The sequence below is a fragment of the Myiozetetes cayanensis genome, unplaced genomic scaffold (genome assembly GCF_022539395.1).
Source record: "Myiozetetes cayanensis isolate MyiCay16 unplaced genomic scaffold, myiCay2020 scf6-25, whole genome shotgun sequence".
Classification (NCBI taxonomy): Eukaryota; Metazoa; Chordata; class Aves; order Passeriformes; family Tyrannidae; genus Myiozetetes; species Myiozetetes cayanensis.
This window is the reverse complement of record NW_026087853.1, coordinates 36,639,884-36,660,055: the sequence shown is the minus strand read 5'-3', so window position 1 is coordinate 36,660,055 and position 20,172 is coordinate 36,639,884. Positions and strand designations below refer to the sequence as shown.

Sequence of the window (20,172 nt, the reverse complement as noted above, 5' to 3'; positions counted from 1 at the left end):
ACTGCACTGAAAAGGGAACTGCAGATATACAAACGTATGTTTTATTTACATAGATACAATTCTTGTACTATATGAAGTGAAGAAAAGCTGGTTTTAGAATCTGTTGCAGCATCTGGGTAAGGCATCATATGCTCTGGGCAAGGTAAACAGTAATTTTTAAACCCTACAAGAATAGTTTATGCATCTCGAAACACCTCAATCTGTGGGGAAAGGAGAAAGTAGTTTTGTTCCTGGGCAGGGGTTAACTGATCACATTTCTAGAAAAAGGCAATATTAAAGAACTCATGCTGAAAAGAGGCATTTTTGTGCCTATGTGATAAAAGGATTTTCAAATCATTTGGTCTCGCATTAGAAGACACATATATAAGTATTCATGTCCAGTACTCATAAGTGTTTTTTTGTCATTACAAATATCTAATCCAGGGGGCAATGTAGTTAGTGGAAAGATTCTCAATTGTTTTGATAGGCTTTGAATTCAGACCTTGGTTTCTAAGCCTAGAGAGTATTTAACACAGTGCAGGCACAACACTGCTGGATGCTTCCACAAATGATAATAAATTATCCGAAATCCTGGCAGACAGAAAGAACCCTAGGCTGTGGAAAAACAAGAGAGGGAGCACACCACTTTCACCTACTAGCTTCCTGCCTAAAATAAGCACAAGAAAGCTGATGAGGAACTTATTTCAAAGACCAGGAGCTTAAAGCAAAGTTCCTGTGGGCTTCATGTTTGTTTGTGCATTTTGGGATTGTTTTTCTTTTCAGAGTTCTTTATATTTTTGAGATTCTTTCTAACTTGCTTTATTGGTTCTCTCCAGTCTCTTGACTCGATTTTATTGCTGGATTCTGGAATTTCTATCTTTATCACCAAACCTCAATCCACCCACTGAATCAAATCTGCAAGGTCTCTGCCCACACATGTTTGGTGGCTCTCACCCCAGGGCAGGCATCCTCCCCCTGCTGTCCCACTAAGATGTACAGCAGTTCATCTTTCTCCAGGTGGAAGGTGGCTGAGATGAAAACTCCGTGGGACCTCTTATTGTGGTTTTTGGCTCCCTTGCCTCCAGCTGCTCCGTAGGCAGAAATCCTGCAAGAAAAAGTAAGTAGTTAAAGAAACAGCTCTCACACTTCTCATCCCCAAAGTAACTCCATCTGCAAGGTCTCCCCAGCCTTCATTTCCAAACAGGCATTGCTCAAGAGCAGGCTCCCCTCCTGTAGCAGCTCATGGCTATTCTTTGCCTCAGATCCAGGTAGACCCAGACTAACTCTACACTTGAGTACTGGAGGCAGAGACTTCAGGAGCAAATAGCACGAGCTGGTATAGCCCAATCTAAGAGTCAAAGACTTCAGGACTAAAATGATGGCAGCACTTCTACTTGGCTGCATGCCCATTCTCACTCCTGTTCTGACCTCTTCTAAGTCACCACTCCACCCTTCTGTGCTTCACAGTAGCTCAGAACACAGATCCTTGTAGCTACCACTCCTATTTCTTTGTCCCCACTCAGTGCAGATAGTCCCACACTTATGGTTGCTGAAACTCCACACGCACAAAAAGTAGTTAAATGTGGCTGCCTCTCCAGAACACGCTGATATTCACCTGTATCGGTTTGTGGCTGGCACTCTCCAGACTTGTACTCCCCGGAGCCTGCCCTCCTTCTCCACAGTCACTGTCACACTGCTGTTCTTATAGGCACTGTCGCACTGAGCTTGAGTTGGCCCATGAGGGCCACTGGCACCACATGTTGAGAACCACCAGAATACAACAGTTGTGTCTCCTGTGACCAAAACAGCAAGAGTTAGGTCAGGTGTGAGTTTCCCCATATTTCTCAGATACACAATCATAGAATTGTTTAGGTTGGAAAAGACTTCTAAGATCATTTAGTCCAACTCTTAACCCAGCACTGCCAAGTTTACCACTAAAGCATGTCCCCAAGTTCCACGTCTACACTACTTTTAAATACCTGCACTAATGGAGGCCACCTGGGCACAGTGCTGGCTCATGCTCAGCCAGCTGTCAACCAACACCCCCAGGGCCTTTTCCATCGGGCAGCTTTCCAGCCACATGTGCGATAACTCACAGAACTACATAACCGAAGGACAAGTGCAATTAAAACAAACAACCGTTTCTTGTTGGTATCTTTCCTTAATGATCCTTTGATAACAAAATTCACATTATTATTACTGTTATTCACATAGAACGTTAACCATTTCTATATAAAAAATAGATGATCAAAGGAAAGACCACGTTGAAGCAGTATTTGCTATCTACAGGGTTTTAAAACTCAATGCATCTCTTTGATCTATTTGATCACATTCTTATAATTGTTATTATTATTATTATCATGCAAAAAATGCTTAAACTTGCATTTACAATGTGAAGACTTGAAAGTTAGTACATACTTAAGTTGCTTTTATCTATTCAATTTAATGCAGCTCCCTCATAATGCAATCCACTAAAATATCACTCTTAATTATAAGATTATAGAGTACTTATGTTATCCTCACTTTGTTCTAGTCATAGGACAACTACTGCTCTGGGTATAGTCACTGTTTGCTTTTTCTCCATCTCACCTTATTTCCTGTACAATATTTAATAAATCATGGACTGGAGATAAACCCCATCATTTTTTTTATTTTTTTGGGGGAGAGGTGAGGGGGAGGTGAGAAGGGGAGAGGGACAGGACTTCTGTGGAGGTTTATCCAAGTGTCTCACAGACATGATCAAATTTCTCTTCTCAGTGCCAGTATGAAACAAGAAAATATTAGGCTTTCCAGATGAGAATTAAAGCATGTACACAGAAATAAGGGTGGAAAACATCTGCCATTATGACTATGCAACATGGTGAAAGTTTTAGGTGACTTGTCTCAGGCTTGCACAAGAAGCCTGAGGCAAGTAAATGGGGCCTAAGAAAAAAAATTTCAATAACATATCTAAAAATTGTGTGATGCAGCACATGCACCAAAGCCAGAGTCAAAAGTAGAGCTGTCAGAGAGCTGAATGATTAAAATAGAGGTAAAAATCACAAACCATTAAAAGAAAAATTCAAATCTTGTTTAAAAGAAAAGACAAACAAAACCATCCCCAACAGATGTCTTCCTGTGAACATGTGGATGGATCACTGCGGTACAAATGTCAGCTACATTACAGAAATCTCTGTCCCTTGAGCTAAAGGGAACTGACAGCAGTACAGATTGTCACATTCCAGGTGGACATAGCCTTCAGGAGCTGGTACAGTCACACACTGGTACTTGCCAGCTGCAAAACAGCCTCAAGGACAACGTCTCCCCTTCAGCCCTTCCTTTGGATCACTCTTCTCACCCAGACAGTTGTTATCTGTCTTGCAGAGTGCTAATCTCTACGACTATCAGTAAACTAGTCCCCAGTCCCACATTCTCCTAGTTTTTCATCCAATTTTTCTATTCAGTGAGTTTCCTGATCCTTACTTATTTCCCCTCCCTGGATTTTCATCTTTACACCGCTATTCTGTACTCATTTTGTTCAGCTTCACTGGTCTCCAAATCCAAGTAAATCTCTATTCCCAAATTTCTGTGCCAGTCTACACCTTTTGTTCCTGAGCTGCCTTTGGTGCACTCTAAATTTGAGTCATGAAGCTTCTGCTTTTATTTTGAGATACTTCTTTTCTTTAAAGAGGACTTGCTATTTAAAGACTGGTGTGTTGGGCTCCAGCAAACTGCTTCCCCATAGTGAAACAGAGTCTACCTGACATGGTCTCCACATCTTTGCCATGGATATAGTTGCCCTATTGCTACAGGGCAGGCAGATCACACACAGGAGATAGGAAGGGAACCACCTTTTACAATGAAGGGACAGGTTTTCAGTACTGAATCATGTACCTGAGAGGGAGGGCTCTTCCAGGGGTTTCAGAAGACGCTCATTGGTACTAATCTCACGTGGGTACTGGCGTTTCCCACCAATATTATTTGGTTGTCTTCCTGTAATAGTTTGTAGAATAGAGGAGAGAGATGAGAGGGTGGTAGAAAAGAGGGATGGAAAATTTCAAGATCACATGAATGAATTAAGTACAACCATTTGGTTAAATTAAGTAAATATTACCTCAGGCAGAAAAGGTGTTTTAGACAATCATAATTTTGTATTACTCTTTTAAGCCCATGTCTTGGGTTAGCTACTTGTATGTGTGCTAAAGTCAATGGGTCTTCACATGAACACAGGCCCTCCATGTCATCCCATGCAGGATAAGTAAGATCCTTGGCCAGCAAATTACACTAACTGGGATTACAACAGACTTTAGGAAAAATGTAGTGTGGGAGAACAGATACCAGGTATTGGTGCTCTGCTGGTCAAACAGGCAAGTGACAATTCTGGACAGTCCAATCAGTGGAGGTGTAAAGGAGAGTAATAGCAAAAATCATTATCTTTGGTTCTGAGTGGTGTGATGGCAAGTAAACCAGCCTAACACTGGTCACTCTGGAGGTCACTCCCCTCTCGGCAACCAACTCTGAGCACCTGGGACCTTGCTTAGAGAATAAAATACTAAATAAAATTACATGTCACACTAACATAGACAATTATGAAGTAGCAGCATACCCTTGACACAGGATGTAAATGTTTGGACAAACCCTTTTGAAAACCACAGGGCAAAACTCTGCATTTCTGACCAGTGAAATAGGCCTTTAAAAATCAGCCCTTTTCAGAGAGAGGGATTTCAAATCAATTGCTGATCTAAAACATCTGAATGCACTGAGAACACCACATAACCAATGCTGCATTACAACAGGAAAAACTAATAACTGAACCCTTGCCTTATAATCTGTAAGCATTCCATTTCAATAGTTAAATTACCCATTTTAATGCAGATTTTTTATTGGAAAATCTCAATAAGAGAAAGGACATATTTCCTTCCATGTTATGAACCCAGTTAATTTAATACTGAACATTTCTCATCACTTGAAAAACATTACAAATATTTCAATTTGTTCCAGTTGTAAGAATTAACAGCTGTTTGATGCTCTATTCAAAAGAGACTCACTCAGTTCCAGATGGACAATTATCTCTGCCACAAAGCCACTGCTCTAAATAGCAATAATTAACACCTTTGTTAGCTGTGTCAGAAAGGCCAAATAACTAATTGAAGCATGGCGACCTTGCTGAGCTTTTACTCCTGAGAAAATTCCCCCCAGGTCTGACTGAAAGCACATTGATGGATGGAAGTAAAAGAAAGCTTTGTCCTGACACGCTCTGTTCATACTTAGATAGAGAACTTCAATGGATGAAATTGTCAAGCCAGTAAAAAGTGAAATTAACCAAAACCAAATGAAATTAATCAAATACAAGAAGGAAAACAGAATGAAAAACACAATGAAGGACCAGAAAAGATGCTCCCAAGGCCTGCACTGAATTTTGAATCCTGAAGGTCACAACAGTTTCAGATATTTAGCGATGTACAAGAAGTCTGTTTATGTTTACCAGAGGAAAGGAATGTGAATGATTCTCTAAAACAGAGAGCTGATCTGTGTGTCTGCAGCGATTTTTTTCAGCATTGCAACTGAGTATCCTAAGGCACAGCCTCATTTCCAAACAAACAATCTTTCCTCCTTCTCCAAACAGTCTCAATCCTTCGCTCTCTGGAAGAAAGTTTCTGTCTCCTCTGTGTTCAGCAGCACACAAACTGCAAGATAGGCTGACCATAACCCTGTCTGCATGAGCTGCTAACTCTTAGAAGGCTGATATTTTGTGTGTTGTACGACATGAACCTGTAAGGTGACGTTTTCTACAAACATGGTGTAGTCCTGCAATCCAGGGGCTGCTGCTCCAGTGTATTTTAGCTTGTACTTCATCTTTTAACAGCCAACATGTTGACTGTAAATGAATGGAAGGGAACAAGAATTAATTCCTATTAGGTGTATCTATATTAGAAAAATATGAAGAGCACGGAACTCCTTTCTCCAAGTTTTAGCCAATCTTGTTGATTTCCCCATTGAAAAAGGACAGAGAGAAGTGCACAGGAGAAAGACAAGGCATCTCCTGCAGGCAAAGAGAGAAAGTACTTCACTCCTACTTCTCTGTGTGTGGGACTGTAATGGAAACAGAAGTCTTGTGGCTGAGATTAATCTGAGTAAGATGCCTCACCTTACTAATGCAGGTTGTAGTATTCCAGGACACCTTTCCAGCTTGTCCTGGAGAGGGACAGAGAATGGGGAAGCTGTACCAGCTTCTTCCTTCCCAATCCTTTTGGCTGATCTACTGCATTTCTAGTGAACACCTTCTTGAATCAGTGAGAGGAGGCAGTAATGAGTCTCGAACCACTCCCCACCATTCACCTCAAGCAAAGAGACTTGCAGGTCAACAGAATCAGACCTTGCTGGATCAGGGACTCTAAAGTCAAGAACTAGACATATGCTATACAAAAGCTCTCTTTGGACAGTCTTTTCATTTATAAACCAGTCTTCTGAGAAATTGTAAATAATGCAAAGAATGAAATGTAGTTTCTAGGCCAGAGTAGTAGTTTGATAGATCACAGACCTGTGATCTCAATTGGAACAATATAATATTCAGAGCACAAAAAGGTAATAACAAAGGCAATGAGGAGGACAACTGTCAGCACTCTTTTTGCTGTGTCAGTCCACGTTTTCATATTTAGACACTGAAAATTCAAACCTCTTCCCATGAAAACACTAGTTAACTAAAACAATGAAATATCTTTATGCCTGTCCATCTAAAGTTCTCACAATGAACCAGACACATGCCATGTGGTCTCTGACACTGTCTTACATAGGGTGATCGTATAAACCAGAAGGTGGTTTCATCTGACCTTTTTCACAGAGAAACCATCTTTCAATGCCCAGAAGCTGCCATCCAAAGAATGGTCTGTTTGTTTTTTTCCTTATTGATGTCTCTTGAGCTGCCCTCACTACCCAGTTTTCTCCTCTTAAATCTTACTGAAACTTTCCTTTCCATTTTGAGGTGTATGGAAAACTTCACCTTCTTTCCCATCTTGCAAACATAAACACTGCTTTTAGTCTGCACTGGATTTTGTAGAGAATTGAACTACAGGATTGAAATAGATGGAGAAAATAATATTTACATCCTAGCAAGAAGCAACTCCTTCCTTCCTGCCATACATCCTTCCTGCTGCCCTTATGAAAAGACTTTACTGCTTGGATTTTAATTGGCTCTGTCTCTGACATCTGAAACCTGCCCTTGCCAGGGAGAAGTAATTTCATTACTGAAAACACAGCAGAGCTACTGGGCTTCTCTGCAACCTAACTGAATTAAAATCATGAGAAGACAAATACAAGGGGTTGCTTTCAGAGGCGAGAAAACATCAATTTGCACAGAGGATTCAAGGAACAGTGGCAAGTGCAAGGCTTCTGAGAAACATGTTTCCTTTGTGATGTGTTTCTTCTGCGTGATTCACACATCCCTGGGTCATGCCTTCGGGTGGGGTAAGTACCAGATGCTCCTTGACATCAGTACAATTTATACCAGTTGACAATAAGGAGTAGCTTGGGCAGTCTAATGGACAAGCTCTGACAACATTGCTGCAGGGGCATTTGCACCCCACCTATTTGCAAAAGGATGCATATCTACACTAGACCCAGCAAAATGTTTGTGGGTAAACTGGAGGCTGTATCTGCTCTCAGGAAGGCAATAAACTCCAGTAGCTGGGTGCACATCAGCTGGCACAATTGCTTCTGGAGTCACCCTCAATTTCCTCAAGATTTCAAAACGAAGTGTGAGCATGGAGGTTCCAAAGTGTTTCAGAGCCAGGGCTGTTAAGGAGCTAGAGTGAACAAATGACATTACCATTAAGGAACAGCTTTATCTCTTAATTTCAAACTAAAATATGCATGTCTTAGTATTTTATAGAAGAGTGGTTTCTGCTCACAGAACAAAGGGACCAAGAACAGGAGACTGAATCAGAAAATGATGGGAAGGAAAAGGGGCTTTTGTTGATGAGCTTTTAACATAGGTTTGTTTTAATATAAGCCTTCCCATTTGCTATGTTAGGCTACAGTTAGCCACTGCAGGGACACGATATTACACTAAATGCTGACATAGTGGATGTGGTGACACATGAAGTGTGGCACAGGACCACCAATATACATTTTGTCTTCAACAGAAGTCACAATTCAAGTGTTACATATCCTCCAGTTCCTTTACAACAGAGCATATGTCTTTTCCCATGGGACAAAAATGTCATTTCTCTTATTGGCATGTGGTTCAATTATCTAACTTCTCACCCCTTGTTTGCTAAGAAAATCCAGCTCTTGCTAACATGTCTCACAAGGTAGCAATGGCTCCATTTTTCTGTGGAATGTATAGTCGTCAGTCATGTTCACAGTAAGGAAGCAAAGGAAAGTTGTTGTATATCTGGCAGTGACAGTTAATGCACCTCCTCATAGAGTAAAACAAACTTGTTGGAGTGATCTAAATTTTATTGTCAGAGAGTCACTTTATTCCTTAATTTTCTTCATTTCCTCCACTAAAATATGGTGACTTTCCCCTTTGATTTCAACAAATTCCCTTCAGCTATCAATTGCCAGAGGTAATAGGTCAGCAGGGACTGTGGAAGAACAGTGTGATGTAATCCTTCCACTTAGAGGCTAAGGAATAAGTCTAGTGTTTCTTGCCAAGACACATGGACAGGTCTCAACTATATGATACAGGATATCCCAACTTAGAGAAAAAAAGAGCACTAGGAGAGTTCAACAGACCATAAAATTGCCTTTACTTGCAGTCTTTAGTAGGTCTGAGATAAAATGGCATTGTGCTGAAAAACTAACACAAATGATCCATGTGCACTCTGTGGGGAGAATAGAACATGTGTCCTAGATCTGTGGGATGCTGTTTACACTACCCAAATTCTTCAAGAAGTTCTGCAACATTTGTGGCTCACCATCAGTGAAGCAGTCCAGTCCAAATGTAATATTGTCGATAGCAATGTCAGCTTGGGAATTCCAGCCCCAGGTTGCCAGGAGTTGCAGTTCAAACCTTTGCAATAAGACATAAGTTTTAGGGAAGACCAACAAAGGTGCAGGAGAGGGAAGAAACGAATCCAAACCAAGCCAAACCAAACCAAACCCAACCCAACCCAACCCAACCCAACCCTAAAATTACAATGTTTCCTTGTCATGGAAACATAATCGTCACCATTTGCAATGTTTCCTCCAGACAAACCCTACTGAGTAGCCAAAAGGGTTTGCTGAACGTCTTAGATGCTCATCAAACATTAGCAAGGACCAACCAACATTCATATAATTCCACAATTAATGGGGAACAAGAATGCAGACTTACTTCCCCTGCTGTCTGCACACACATGTAGAAATACAAGCTACTGTCCCCCACTAATAGTTATACACAGACAACCTTCCATGTCAAATTACCAGAAACAGTTATGAAATTGGACACGTGTAAAAGGGAAGGGGGGAAGATAATCTCCTGCTTTCCACCCCAGAGAGTTAGAGTAAAAAATGAACACAATATCCAAAGGCCTTGGGCCTGATCCTCAGCCAGTGTAACTCAACAAGATGCCATGAGTTTCTTTCAGGTCAGGACATTTTAAATTTCAGCCATAACTCCCTGAAGTGTTAGCTCTCTGGGCTGTCTCATCTCTTTCCATTGTGACCAGTTGTTAGTTATCTAGGAGCTCTGTTATGTCCCACGTGCATTGCTACATTCTGAATTCACAAGGAAGAAAGAAAATGGGCTGAAGGATCTCCTTTCAATGGATAGGACTGAACAGTTTTTCATTAAATTTCAGAAATAAACAAATGTCTGATGTTTAGTCCATTTAGAGCTTATTAAAAGCATACTGCAATCTCTGGTGAAGCTCAATGGTGATTTATGAGGGATCGAGCACTGACCTGCCTTACACATTAATCATTAAGCCTAGGAACACACTTGTCCTAAATTAGTGGCAATAAAATATGTGTGTGTATTCCACCCACCAACCAAATGTTGGTTGATATCCGTCGTGAGGATAATGTTGCATAGCTGCATCAAAACCTTTGGGGATAAGCTGCTTTTACCCTAACTCAAGAATGACCCCTTGTGCTTAAATGAAAGGATCCACACCTACAGGATCTTAGCACTCTGGGAGTAAGAGTTGGTGCAGTGAATGCAATCAAGGGTCTCTTGAATGACCACTCTTTTAGCTGTGGGGTTAGAGGGGGAATTTTTCATTAGATCCCCTTCCTACAGAAACACTCCTCTTCATGAATATGTTTAGCGATAGTTTTGTATTTTCTAACCTCATGAGTAAGTCCATTGAAACAGTAAGTTTCCCTGTCATTTGATGGAAGAGAGTCACAGCACCCTGAGCCCAAACTAGGGCACTTTTAGGACCCCCAGTCATAGATACAGCACCACAACCTACTCCTTACTTTAGACACTCACATGACACTATATCTTTGGTCAGATCAATCTGCTGCATCTGGTCCATGGAGGCAGAGCAGTGCATGGCACTGCACTATAAGGTAAATTTCTGCTCCAGCTGAATACAAGTAGGAACTTGGGGAATGGTCACCCTCCCCCAGTGCATGAGAATAGACATCTCATAAGCTCTGGGCTCTACATGCTCAGAAAAAGGGGAAGAATTTGCCTTTTGAACTTTGTGCTGTGTTAGCCAGAGGGGTTTCCAGTGTTCCTGCTCATTGAGCTCATTTTGCTGACTGCAGCAGATTACATTCTCCAGCTCTCTGGTGTCTGGACTTTTGCATGTTTGATTGTCTTCTGACAGTAGCCTTTTCCCCTGTGTGTGGTACGAACCAAGTAAGTGAATTTGCCAGCTGATCACCAGAAGCAGTTTTCCAAGTAGTTAGATGCCCAACTGGGAGGCTGATCGGCAAACTGTGTAGTCTTCCTTCTCTCCTAAGAAATAAATTAATTGGAGGGAGCTCTTGCTAAAAACTTATCTGTATATCACTTCCATGGCTTCCTCATTCCTTCTCTAAGGCTTCTCTACATCTGGTCCATTAAGTTTCAGACCTGCTACAGCAACTATTTGTGCTACATTCCATGCCTACTCCTTCTCCCTGTGTGATCTGTCCCCTTCCTATCCATTTTATTACCTGCTATCATCCCTTTAAGGAACCAGGGAAAAATATAACCCTCTAGCGAGAGAAGGACAGGAGTCTCCAGAAGATTCAGGATACAGCAAAACAATGTGACAGCACTAAAAATTTCCCTAAGCACAACATTGCTAGAGTTTGCATTACCACAGAAAGCTGACAGTACCCATAAATGTGCAGAAAAAGTAATTCACAGAGGTTTATAGCAAAACGTACTAAGATTGTACAACAATGTTTGTTACACACCTTTGCTTACAATTTTTTTGCATTGTTTGCAACTTCACTAACCTTAAAGCAATTTAGGCTGAACTTTTCTATTTTGGGTGATTTGGTATGACTTTTCTAGTGTTGAGAATGAGAAAATGCAAGGGCTCATCATTTTGACCATGCTCAAAAATGCTGGTAATTTTTAAGTGCTTTGTACTACCAGGTATTGGAAATGGGATGTGAAATTTTTGAGGAAGAGAGTCACATGGCAGAGATGAGCTTTTTTCCCCATGTGAATGAGAATCTGTCAAAATTTTAAGAAAATGCCTTTTAAATTTTTTAATCCCTGGCACTTCCATGCCTGGTATCAGAACTAAACACTCATACAGGAATTGGAGGGTTCGGGAAACCAGCATAAGGAACCATATATGAGAGGAAGCTGATGGTCTTAAATACTGCTGAAGAACCTCATGGTCTCTGCTGCAGATAGGTCCACATGAAAGTGCCTTAGGAAAAGAGCTGTTCTGGACAAATTCATGGGTCATACTTTACATATGCATAACTAAACAGATGCTAATCCACAGGGCTCCAGACTGTGTCAGACAAGAATACTAAATACAGTGCCAGCAGGCAGACCAATCCTACCCTAAAAGAATAATAAATGGCAAAAGTGCATATGGTGAACACATGATAATAGTGAGAGCAGGGTAAAAAAACATTCTCTTGCTCTCTCTCACTTCCAGACCCAAATACCTTAGCCTTTTACATAAAGATGCAAAGAATATTTAAAGTTAAAAGGAATTTCCTCACACCTTCTATCCCCTGAAATTTTGAGACATTATTTGTTACCAATATTGAGTAGATATATTTCCATTTATAATATTCAGTATGTGTATAGACTTGGATTTTTTTTGTCTTAAGTTTCATGTGAAGGAGTTCTTCCCGAGGAAAATGAAAAAGAACAGATTGGAGAAACTGAAAACATGTTCCTGTTGTGCAAAATAACATCTACAGAGCTTGAGATGGAGGGACACTGGGTGAGGGAAGAGAAATATCTGAATAAAATTAGATCACATTGAAATTCTTTGAATCTTCAATATTTGACTTCATTTGAGAGCCAACGTTGCACTGCATTTTCCAATCCAAACCCTTGAAAACTTAAGTTTTCAAGGCTGATTTGGGCAACAGTCTTTTCCTGAGATTATTGCATCAGTGATGTGTCAACAAATGATCTCCAGCTGCCTAGGCTGCACTGGTATAGATCATAGACTGGACAGTTGTATTGGCTAAACTGTGATTTTACCACCTATTTGACTGACATGACTTTTTTTTACTGTGGGAGCACAGGGTGCAGCTATGCTAATATAGCTGCTTACCTACTGGGAGCACTTTGCCACTGTGAGCATACTGGCTTTCTCAGACTGGTAAAATGTTTCTAGTACAGACGCTTCCTACTCCCAAAACCTAAGTACTGCTTGAGGCTGCACAGAAGTGCAGTCACATGGTGCGGGCTTGTGTTGAGCTGAGCTATGTGCGCAAAGATTTGCACTTATACTTTCTGAGCAAGCAGAGCCACTTGAAATGGCCCTGAGAAAAGGTAAGAATGAAAGCAACACTTCAAAATAAAGACAGTAACAATTTACTAAATCTATAGGCATAACCATTGATGTTGATGTTGGAGCCCTTACCGGTTCTGAAGCACTGGCATTGGTAAGGTGATGAGAAACCAGTGGTCACTCCAGCTCCCTGCCCTTTCCCACATTGGCAAAATGACTGGAGCTCCCTTTATCTCTTCCTTGACAGAGAAGGAGACAGTACCATTGTAGCTGCCAAATACATGCACTGAGAACTGGATCTGTAATAAAGGAAGAAGAGGGAAAAGAATGGTAACTTGTGACAAAAAGGGAAAAGTAGTCACTTCTCCCCTCCCTGGGGATTTGAGACACCAAACATCTGAGCCTGAGCCAAACTGCTTAGTAACAGAGATAACTAAGCCCCCACTCATTGATTGTGTATGACTCAACAGCATTCCTAACACAGAATTTCTTAGGGAAGACCCTACTGACACTCCTGTTGGACAACTGTTCTTTAGCCACTGGCAACAACAACAGTATCCATGGCCTCATACATCATCTGGTGTGAGAGCACTGGTTTCCTTGTTATCCTATCTCTCTGAGGGGAGAGCTGTCCTGCCCCAAATACCCCTGAAATGAGGGGTATTTCCTCTAGAAGCAGGAAACATCGGTCCATATACTTCCTCCAACTCATAGGACCATTTCTATTGTAGCACCATATAACAGGTGAACAACTTCATGGCAAGGCCAAAGAATATTTTGAAGTAGGAGTCATTCCTGGTTTTTTTGAGCAACCACTTCCAGTTTGCCACAGAGCAAGAGAAAACTGTCATTTCTACTATTGCTTTGAATGCTCAGCTGTCCTTTATATTACTGAGAGCTCTGGTATGGGCAGGAAAGGCAGCACACACACACGTGTTGCAAAGCACAGACACGGGAAGTTCCTTGCTCCTGAAATGTGGGTTCAAATCCTTGCCAATGGAGGAGAGAATAGATCTAGATCTCCTGTGACTTCCAGACAATAACCAACAGCTAATGCTTCTCCTCTCCTGGTTTTGTAAAGTTATCTCCAAGCATATTTTATTTTATTGGAATTAGCCAGCAAACATGACCTGGGTTTATAAATAAGTATAAATGCTGAAGCCACATTTCTGGCACCTACACTGTATTCCTTTTCCCAGCTCAAATTAAGAGGCATCAAAGCTTTCTCTTTTTCCCCTAGCGAGGCTCCAGCTCAAACTTGCAGCTTAATTTTCCGAAGTGTTATAACTATAATAATATTTTATAGTTTTAATTCCAACATCTCAGAGCTGTCCAAATCTCTTTGTAAAGATTTGAGCTCACGACAACTTATGCGATTTTACCCAGGCCAGGTTGCCCTTACTTTTTGAAATTCCTGAAGAATGTAAACAGAAGTTTATTATCTTCTTCTATTTCTAGAAAATCTAATGCCTTCTAACTTCACACTCCTGTTCTCAGTGAAATTGTCAAGTTTGTTAACTCCTACAAAACTACTGCAGAATTTATGAAGAGAAGTCTCAGCAGCAGGTACACTGAATGGCTCAACAGCCCCGCCAACCAGTTCCCTTTTCTACAAACCAAGGCTAACCCACACAGTTCAGCTGCTGGGTACCTTTTGGAGGAATAATTGATTCAGGTTGGCTGGAGAGTTTTCCATAACTAGGGGCTGCTTTGGGACTCCTGCCTTCACTTTACTGGGGTTGCACCTCACATCTCCTTTCCAGTTTTCAACTAGTAGCTAGCCAGCTAGCTAGCTAGGCAGTATAGCCAACTCTTCTGCTTTCCAGAGTTTTGCAGAGTGTGCAGAGGGACAGGATGATGGGCTAATTGTGCAAATAGTGCCTACAGCCTGATGATTTTGTCCATAAAGGTGTTAAGACAGTGATATACCTGGTAGCCTTCAGCGGCAATACTGGCAGGCAGGCTGGTACTGTAAGCCTTAGCCATACCGCTCGTCTGATTGCTGTCTGCTCGCAGGTAGAGGAAATGTCCTGTGAATATAAAAGTGAATCAGAGAAGACAAAATGATCATTTGCTTTTTTGTGTAATCTCTTAAAATAGTTTAACATCATTAATGTTAATGTAGGTAAGTAAATGCACACAAGTGTAAGCATGGATGAAAAACCTCAGATATCACTCCAGATCTTCCCATACCGGTGCTCACATCAACCTACAGCCCAAATTCCTATACCATTAGCATCAATGACTCTTGCTGACACAAACACTGGGCTGGAAGAGCTTATCTGTAGTCTTTGTTCTCAAGAGACAAACAGGACACTCATATGGACACCCTTGATTTTGACAGGGAACTGTGAGACAAGACTCATGTGTGTTAGCACTTCTGACTTTCAACCTGAATATGTGAGAGTCTGGTTTCCCTCCTTCTTAATTACCAAGCTGACAGTTCTGCACTTCTGAGGACGTTTTGACTCTTTTTTTTTTTTTTTTTGTAGTATTTTATGGCACAGAAAGTGTATGATCACTTTGGATATGCTTACATGTGATGCTCTTCCAAACCCAGTGGTGGAGTTTGGCAAGGGTCTTCAAAAGATTTGTTTTCACAAACTGCCTAGTTCTGTTGGGCAATTTTTATTTTGTGATGCAACAGCTATCATAGTGCTGTAGAAGTACTCTGCAATTGCATAGATCATAAGAATAAGAAAGTGGGAAGAAGTTACATAGAGAGAAGAAAATTCCTTGAATTACTTTTTAAGGCGAGGAGAATCCTAGCCTCTCATAGCTGTGTTAATTTTGTTGCAGAACTTGTTTACTATAAGTTTTGAATCGAGTTCAAAAGCTAATTTTAGATATATTTGAAGTTGTAATAGATAATACTGATGCTAAAGTTCATTTGGCAATGGTGCCAAAATTTTTAAACCAATTAAAAAAACTTAAGTTCAAGGCTATTGTGTATATGTAGACACAGAGAGTGAGAGAGAGAACTATGAGGAACCTACCACCAGTGGTTTGCAAGGTAGACCCTACAAATGAGTCACCTTGAATCATTTCAGAAAAGCCCTGAATAGACCAAGGAGATCCTGCAGTTTCATTCAGTGTCCAGCCACATGGACCCTCTTCAAAAGAGCAGTGTGAGCCCTCTGGGAGGCTGTCTACAATTGAGAATAAATAAAAATAGGAAAATAGGAGAAACTTAGTTATGGAAGAATACAAACAACAGCAAAAGTAAAAACTCATTGTGGTTGTCCAAGCTACCCAATCTATGTTACACAGTTTTTCAATGTCAAAATAGGTGTCATTTGTTTATTTTCAGAGTCACCATCGGAAAGCCAACACTTTGCTTCTGGAAATATTTGAGACTTTACCATCCTTTCTGCTTTAGATACTGTGCAAAACTGCAGCTCCCATAATCTAAGGAATGGTAAATCACTGCCATATGTTTGTAAAGGCCTTGCTGCATATGGCATTGCAGGCATCACAGTTTTCTCTGTCCACTCAAAGGAAGGTAAATCAACAGATTATTTTAGATCTCTGCCACTGTACTTGCAACAAAGCTACACTGTGCTTCTCAGAGCTACATATACTGTCAGGGAATTTCTCTGCCCTGATGTGCAAGGACTTTGAACTAGGATCTTGGAAGGACAGATTTATGACATTGTTGGTGGCTGATGTTGGAAAGACGATAAGCACCTTCCACTGAAGGAAAGGTTTAGATCTTGTGTGCAAAAGGAAATGCTCACCCAGCTGCAGACATCTAAATAAAGATTTGTCTTTCACTGGAGTAGCAATAACTATGCCTTCCTGCAATATTTAAAAACTCAAACAAATAAAAAAAATGTAATCCACTTTATTCCATTTAGAGTGATTTCAAAGAGAATATGGATATCCAATTAATGTAAATGGGCCAAATTAATTCAGGAGGTAAAGTAATGCATTAATCTAGAGAAAAAATCAATTTATTTTTCACTCTAAATTATTTCTTCTCTTAGGATGAAGGTTCCCACAAAGTGCCATGCCACATACTCACCACACCTCTCTCCTTTCTGTTCTTTGGCAGGGCAATCACTGATGAATTCACAGACCTGTAGGTGGCTGACACAGCCTCCATGAAGGCAGGGGAAGGTGGAGCCTTTGTCATATATAAAAAGATCTTGATTTTCTTTATCTAATGGGAGAAAATAAAAGAGAAAGAAGACCAGAGGTGAGTTGACAGAATGTGTATGACCCTTCATGAGTATTAACCTCTCATGTAGGACCTCAGAAATTGTCCTTTGGATGATAAGTTATACTCATCTCTGCTTTTTTATGTAGGTTTCTATCCAGAATGACATTCCTAAAAATCACCTGAGCTCTCATGAGAACCAAATTTATTGCTCCTTTTTCATTTTTTTTTTTTTTAATGAAGAAGCTTGCAATTTCCTACTGTGATGTGCTCCTCAGTTCTACACACATGACTGTGCACCTGCCAGGCAGCTGTGGCATGCTGCACGACACTGGGGCTGGAGGCAGAGATACTCACTTAGCTCCAGTCCTGGCAGACTATATGCTATGCTATGATACTGAGGTGTAACTAATTTAACTCATTGCATGAGCACTCATGTACTGGCTTCCAGCTGTGGCATCCAGCCTGGGAAGATAGCTGCTTTGCCAGCAAGTTGACTCGCTGTGCAGGAACTTTATTTATGGATCTTTAGCTAGTCTGGTCAGTTATACTCTGGAAGCATTTGACTGACTGCACAGGTACCCATCAACAGGTTGAACACAATTTTTAAGTCTGATACTTCCCAAAAGCCTGACTGTTAATGTACCCAGCCTGTCCTGTGGATGTATCTGTGCACAGGTCTGTTATGGACTGGCAGGTTTGTGTAGTTCTCTTCCGGACTTGCTGCCCTTTATCAGAGCTCTGCACAGAAGATCCACTGGGATTATTACTACTCTGGAAAAAATGCAAAAGTTAGGGAACCAATTGCAGAAGAACGAGAAAAGAACACTTCTGCAGCAGTTCAGGTACACAGTCTGAAATAGTATTTTTTCATGACACTGTGTTGTGATAGATATATGCATCAGGTTATTTACAGACTGAGAGTGCTTCAGGCTGTATGCATCCCTTCAAAACTCCAGGACTGTCAAAAATATATTAAAAATAGAGCATTAGTTAAATTAAAAGATTAATGACTGCAATACAATTAAATCTCTAATATGATCAAAACCAGTCTCACGATATATTATGAAACACCTCCGTGAAACCAGGGTTTCTTTTTACATTACATTCCAAGCTGTTTCTACAGAGTCTCCAAAGCAGAGGCAATAACACCATATTAATGTATGAAATCCAGGAAGTGAAGATGATTATGTCTCCAACCTGAAGGATGCCTGAGCCAACAGACTCTTGCACTTCCAAGAAGCCTAAATGACACCAGCAAGGTTCTGCACAGCGATTGAGGATCATTTGCATGACATTCACAACAAAAGTGTAAGCTCCAGGTAAAACTGAGGTCTGAGATGGGCACTTAGTACTTTGGAGAAAATATTACATTCCAACTATTTTTATTGTAGACAGAAATTATCAGCCTGGCAGTAGTGAACAGACTCATGGAATGCAGATCAGTGTTTCTTTCCTTCATAGATTTGGAAGATAAAGTCCAAGTATGAAAAAGGCTTTGGTGACACAGGGTAGTCTTTTGTTCTTGACTATTTAGGAAGTAAAAATATTAAATGCTACAATGATCTAGGTAAAGGCTTTTTTCATTCTTGTTGCTGAATGCAGGATAAGCCCTGGGTTTGATTGTTTTAGGGTTGTATTTCCCATACAAAGATCAAGCAAAGCAAAGCTGAAAAGCAGAGAGGATCACTTAAATTGTAAAGTTATAGAACTCTGAGTTTCAACCCTGCCTTTGGAGTGCATTTACATTTAAGTATATACATAATACACATACAAATGTGACCTTTGACAGGTAAGCACTCCCAAAAATCCCACAGGAGACTCAGCTTTCATGTAAATCCTATCTGTAATCTATCCCTCATCACAGTCATCCATTTTGGTGAGGATGCATTTGGTTATTCCAAACCTGTCTGTATTGCAGCATACCATGAAAGCAGTTCCTGAGTTGCAAGGAGCCCACTGCCAGTACTCCAGCCTCCTGTGCTCCACAGTTTGAATACAGCAGCGTGATTTTAAAAGGTCTCTCTATTCGTCCAATCTGGGCCACCAGGTATCTCCACTTCATCCTAGAGGATAACAAAATGCTATAGACATACACGCAGAACACTGGAATCCATGGAGTCTCCAGCATACAGATTTTGTGCTGTACCAAAGAGAAATAATAGTATCCACATGGGAAATAGGTCAATGCATGTAAATACCAACATTGCAAATGGGTATTACTATAAAACAAGTGATGTTCAGCCTAACACGCTCATGTTAGGTTATCTTTGCTGCAGAACCTATTGCTAATGATGAAAAGATCCAACCACTCCCAATGATTCTTAAGTGGTGCTAAAATTATCATCAGTTTCAGACACCTCCCACCCCAATATGTGCTTTCCACATACATGGTTGCGTTTTATTTACTCTTGAAAGTACAGATCAACCACACAGCTGCACAAGTCTCTAGATCTCCTCAAACCAACACTGACACTGTATGTTCTGGAAGTGTCTGGCCCTGAATGTTTCTGGGTTGTGTCAAGAGTGAGAAACTTCTCCTGTGTGTTGTCTATCTAATTTCCCACCTTAACAAACCACTATGCACCCAATATAGCAAGAGGAAGAAGAGAAGTGGTGTTCAAGAAATGCAGATTGCACTGGCCACTTACATTTCACTACAGAACAAATGCCATAGGCTCTAGACTACAAAAGTTTCTCAACTGTACAGCGCTTGTGACAGTTCAGAGAAAGACAGATGGTGCCATGCACTCTGATTTTAAAGATGGTTTATAAGACATCAAGAACTACAGAGAGATATAAAATGGGAATTTTTGAAATACCTCATTCAAAGTCAGGGTATCCAGGTGTCATTTAAAAAAATACAGCAGGATTATTAAAAATATTTTTACTTCATTTTTATTTTAAAAAACTCTTCTTGTGCCTCATATTAACAAGACAATAAAATACAGTTAAAACTACATGTTACTGTTTTGTAAAAGGATTGTAGTAAGGATAGTGACAAAGGAATTCTTGCTCTAAGCTCTTTTCTTTCTCCATAGGGAGATAAATTTACCCATACTGCACACATTGCTTATGTTGACAGGGCTCTACTGGACAAGTGACCTAAGTCAGTGCCAGTGGGCTGATAAGAAGGCATTAAGTGTTAAAATAGGTTGCTCAAGTTTTGCTCCTAGCATTACTTTTCATTTGAGAAATGCC

The 20,172-nt window shown here is 40.6% G+C and overlaps 1 protein-coding gene across 2 annotated transcripts in view; it reads right to left on the bottom strand.

Annotated features, from left to right (window-relative positions):
* Positions 1-20,172, bottom strand: part of LTK (leukocyte receptor tyrosine kinase) — a 97,877-nt gene that overhangs the window by 25,300 nt on the left and 52,405 nt on the right. The window contains exons 5-13 of one of the 2 annotated variants that reach the window (XM_050335529.1): positions 18,898-19,037; positions 16,837-16,974; positions 15,809-15,961; positions 14,742-14,842; positions 12,945-13,111; positions 8,877-8,971; positions 3,853-3,951; positions 1,595-1,772; positions 934-1,084 (exon numbers count right to left, since the gene is read on the bottom strand). In XM_050335529.1, coding sequence (XP_050191486.1) covers positions 934-1,084; positions 1,595-1,772; positions 3,853-3,951; positions 8,877-8,971; positions 12,945-13,111; positions 14,742-14,842; positions 15,809-15,961; positions 16,837-16,974; positions 18,898-19,037 — 1,222 coding nt within the window. The remainder of the gene's footprint in view (positions 1-933; positions 1,085-1,594; positions 1,773-3,852; positions 3,952-8,876; positions 8,972-12,944; positions 13,112-14,741; positions 14,843-15,808; positions 15,962-16,836; positions 16,975-18,897; positions 19,038-20,172) is intronic. The other variant, XM_050335528.1, reaches the window with a different exon arrangement.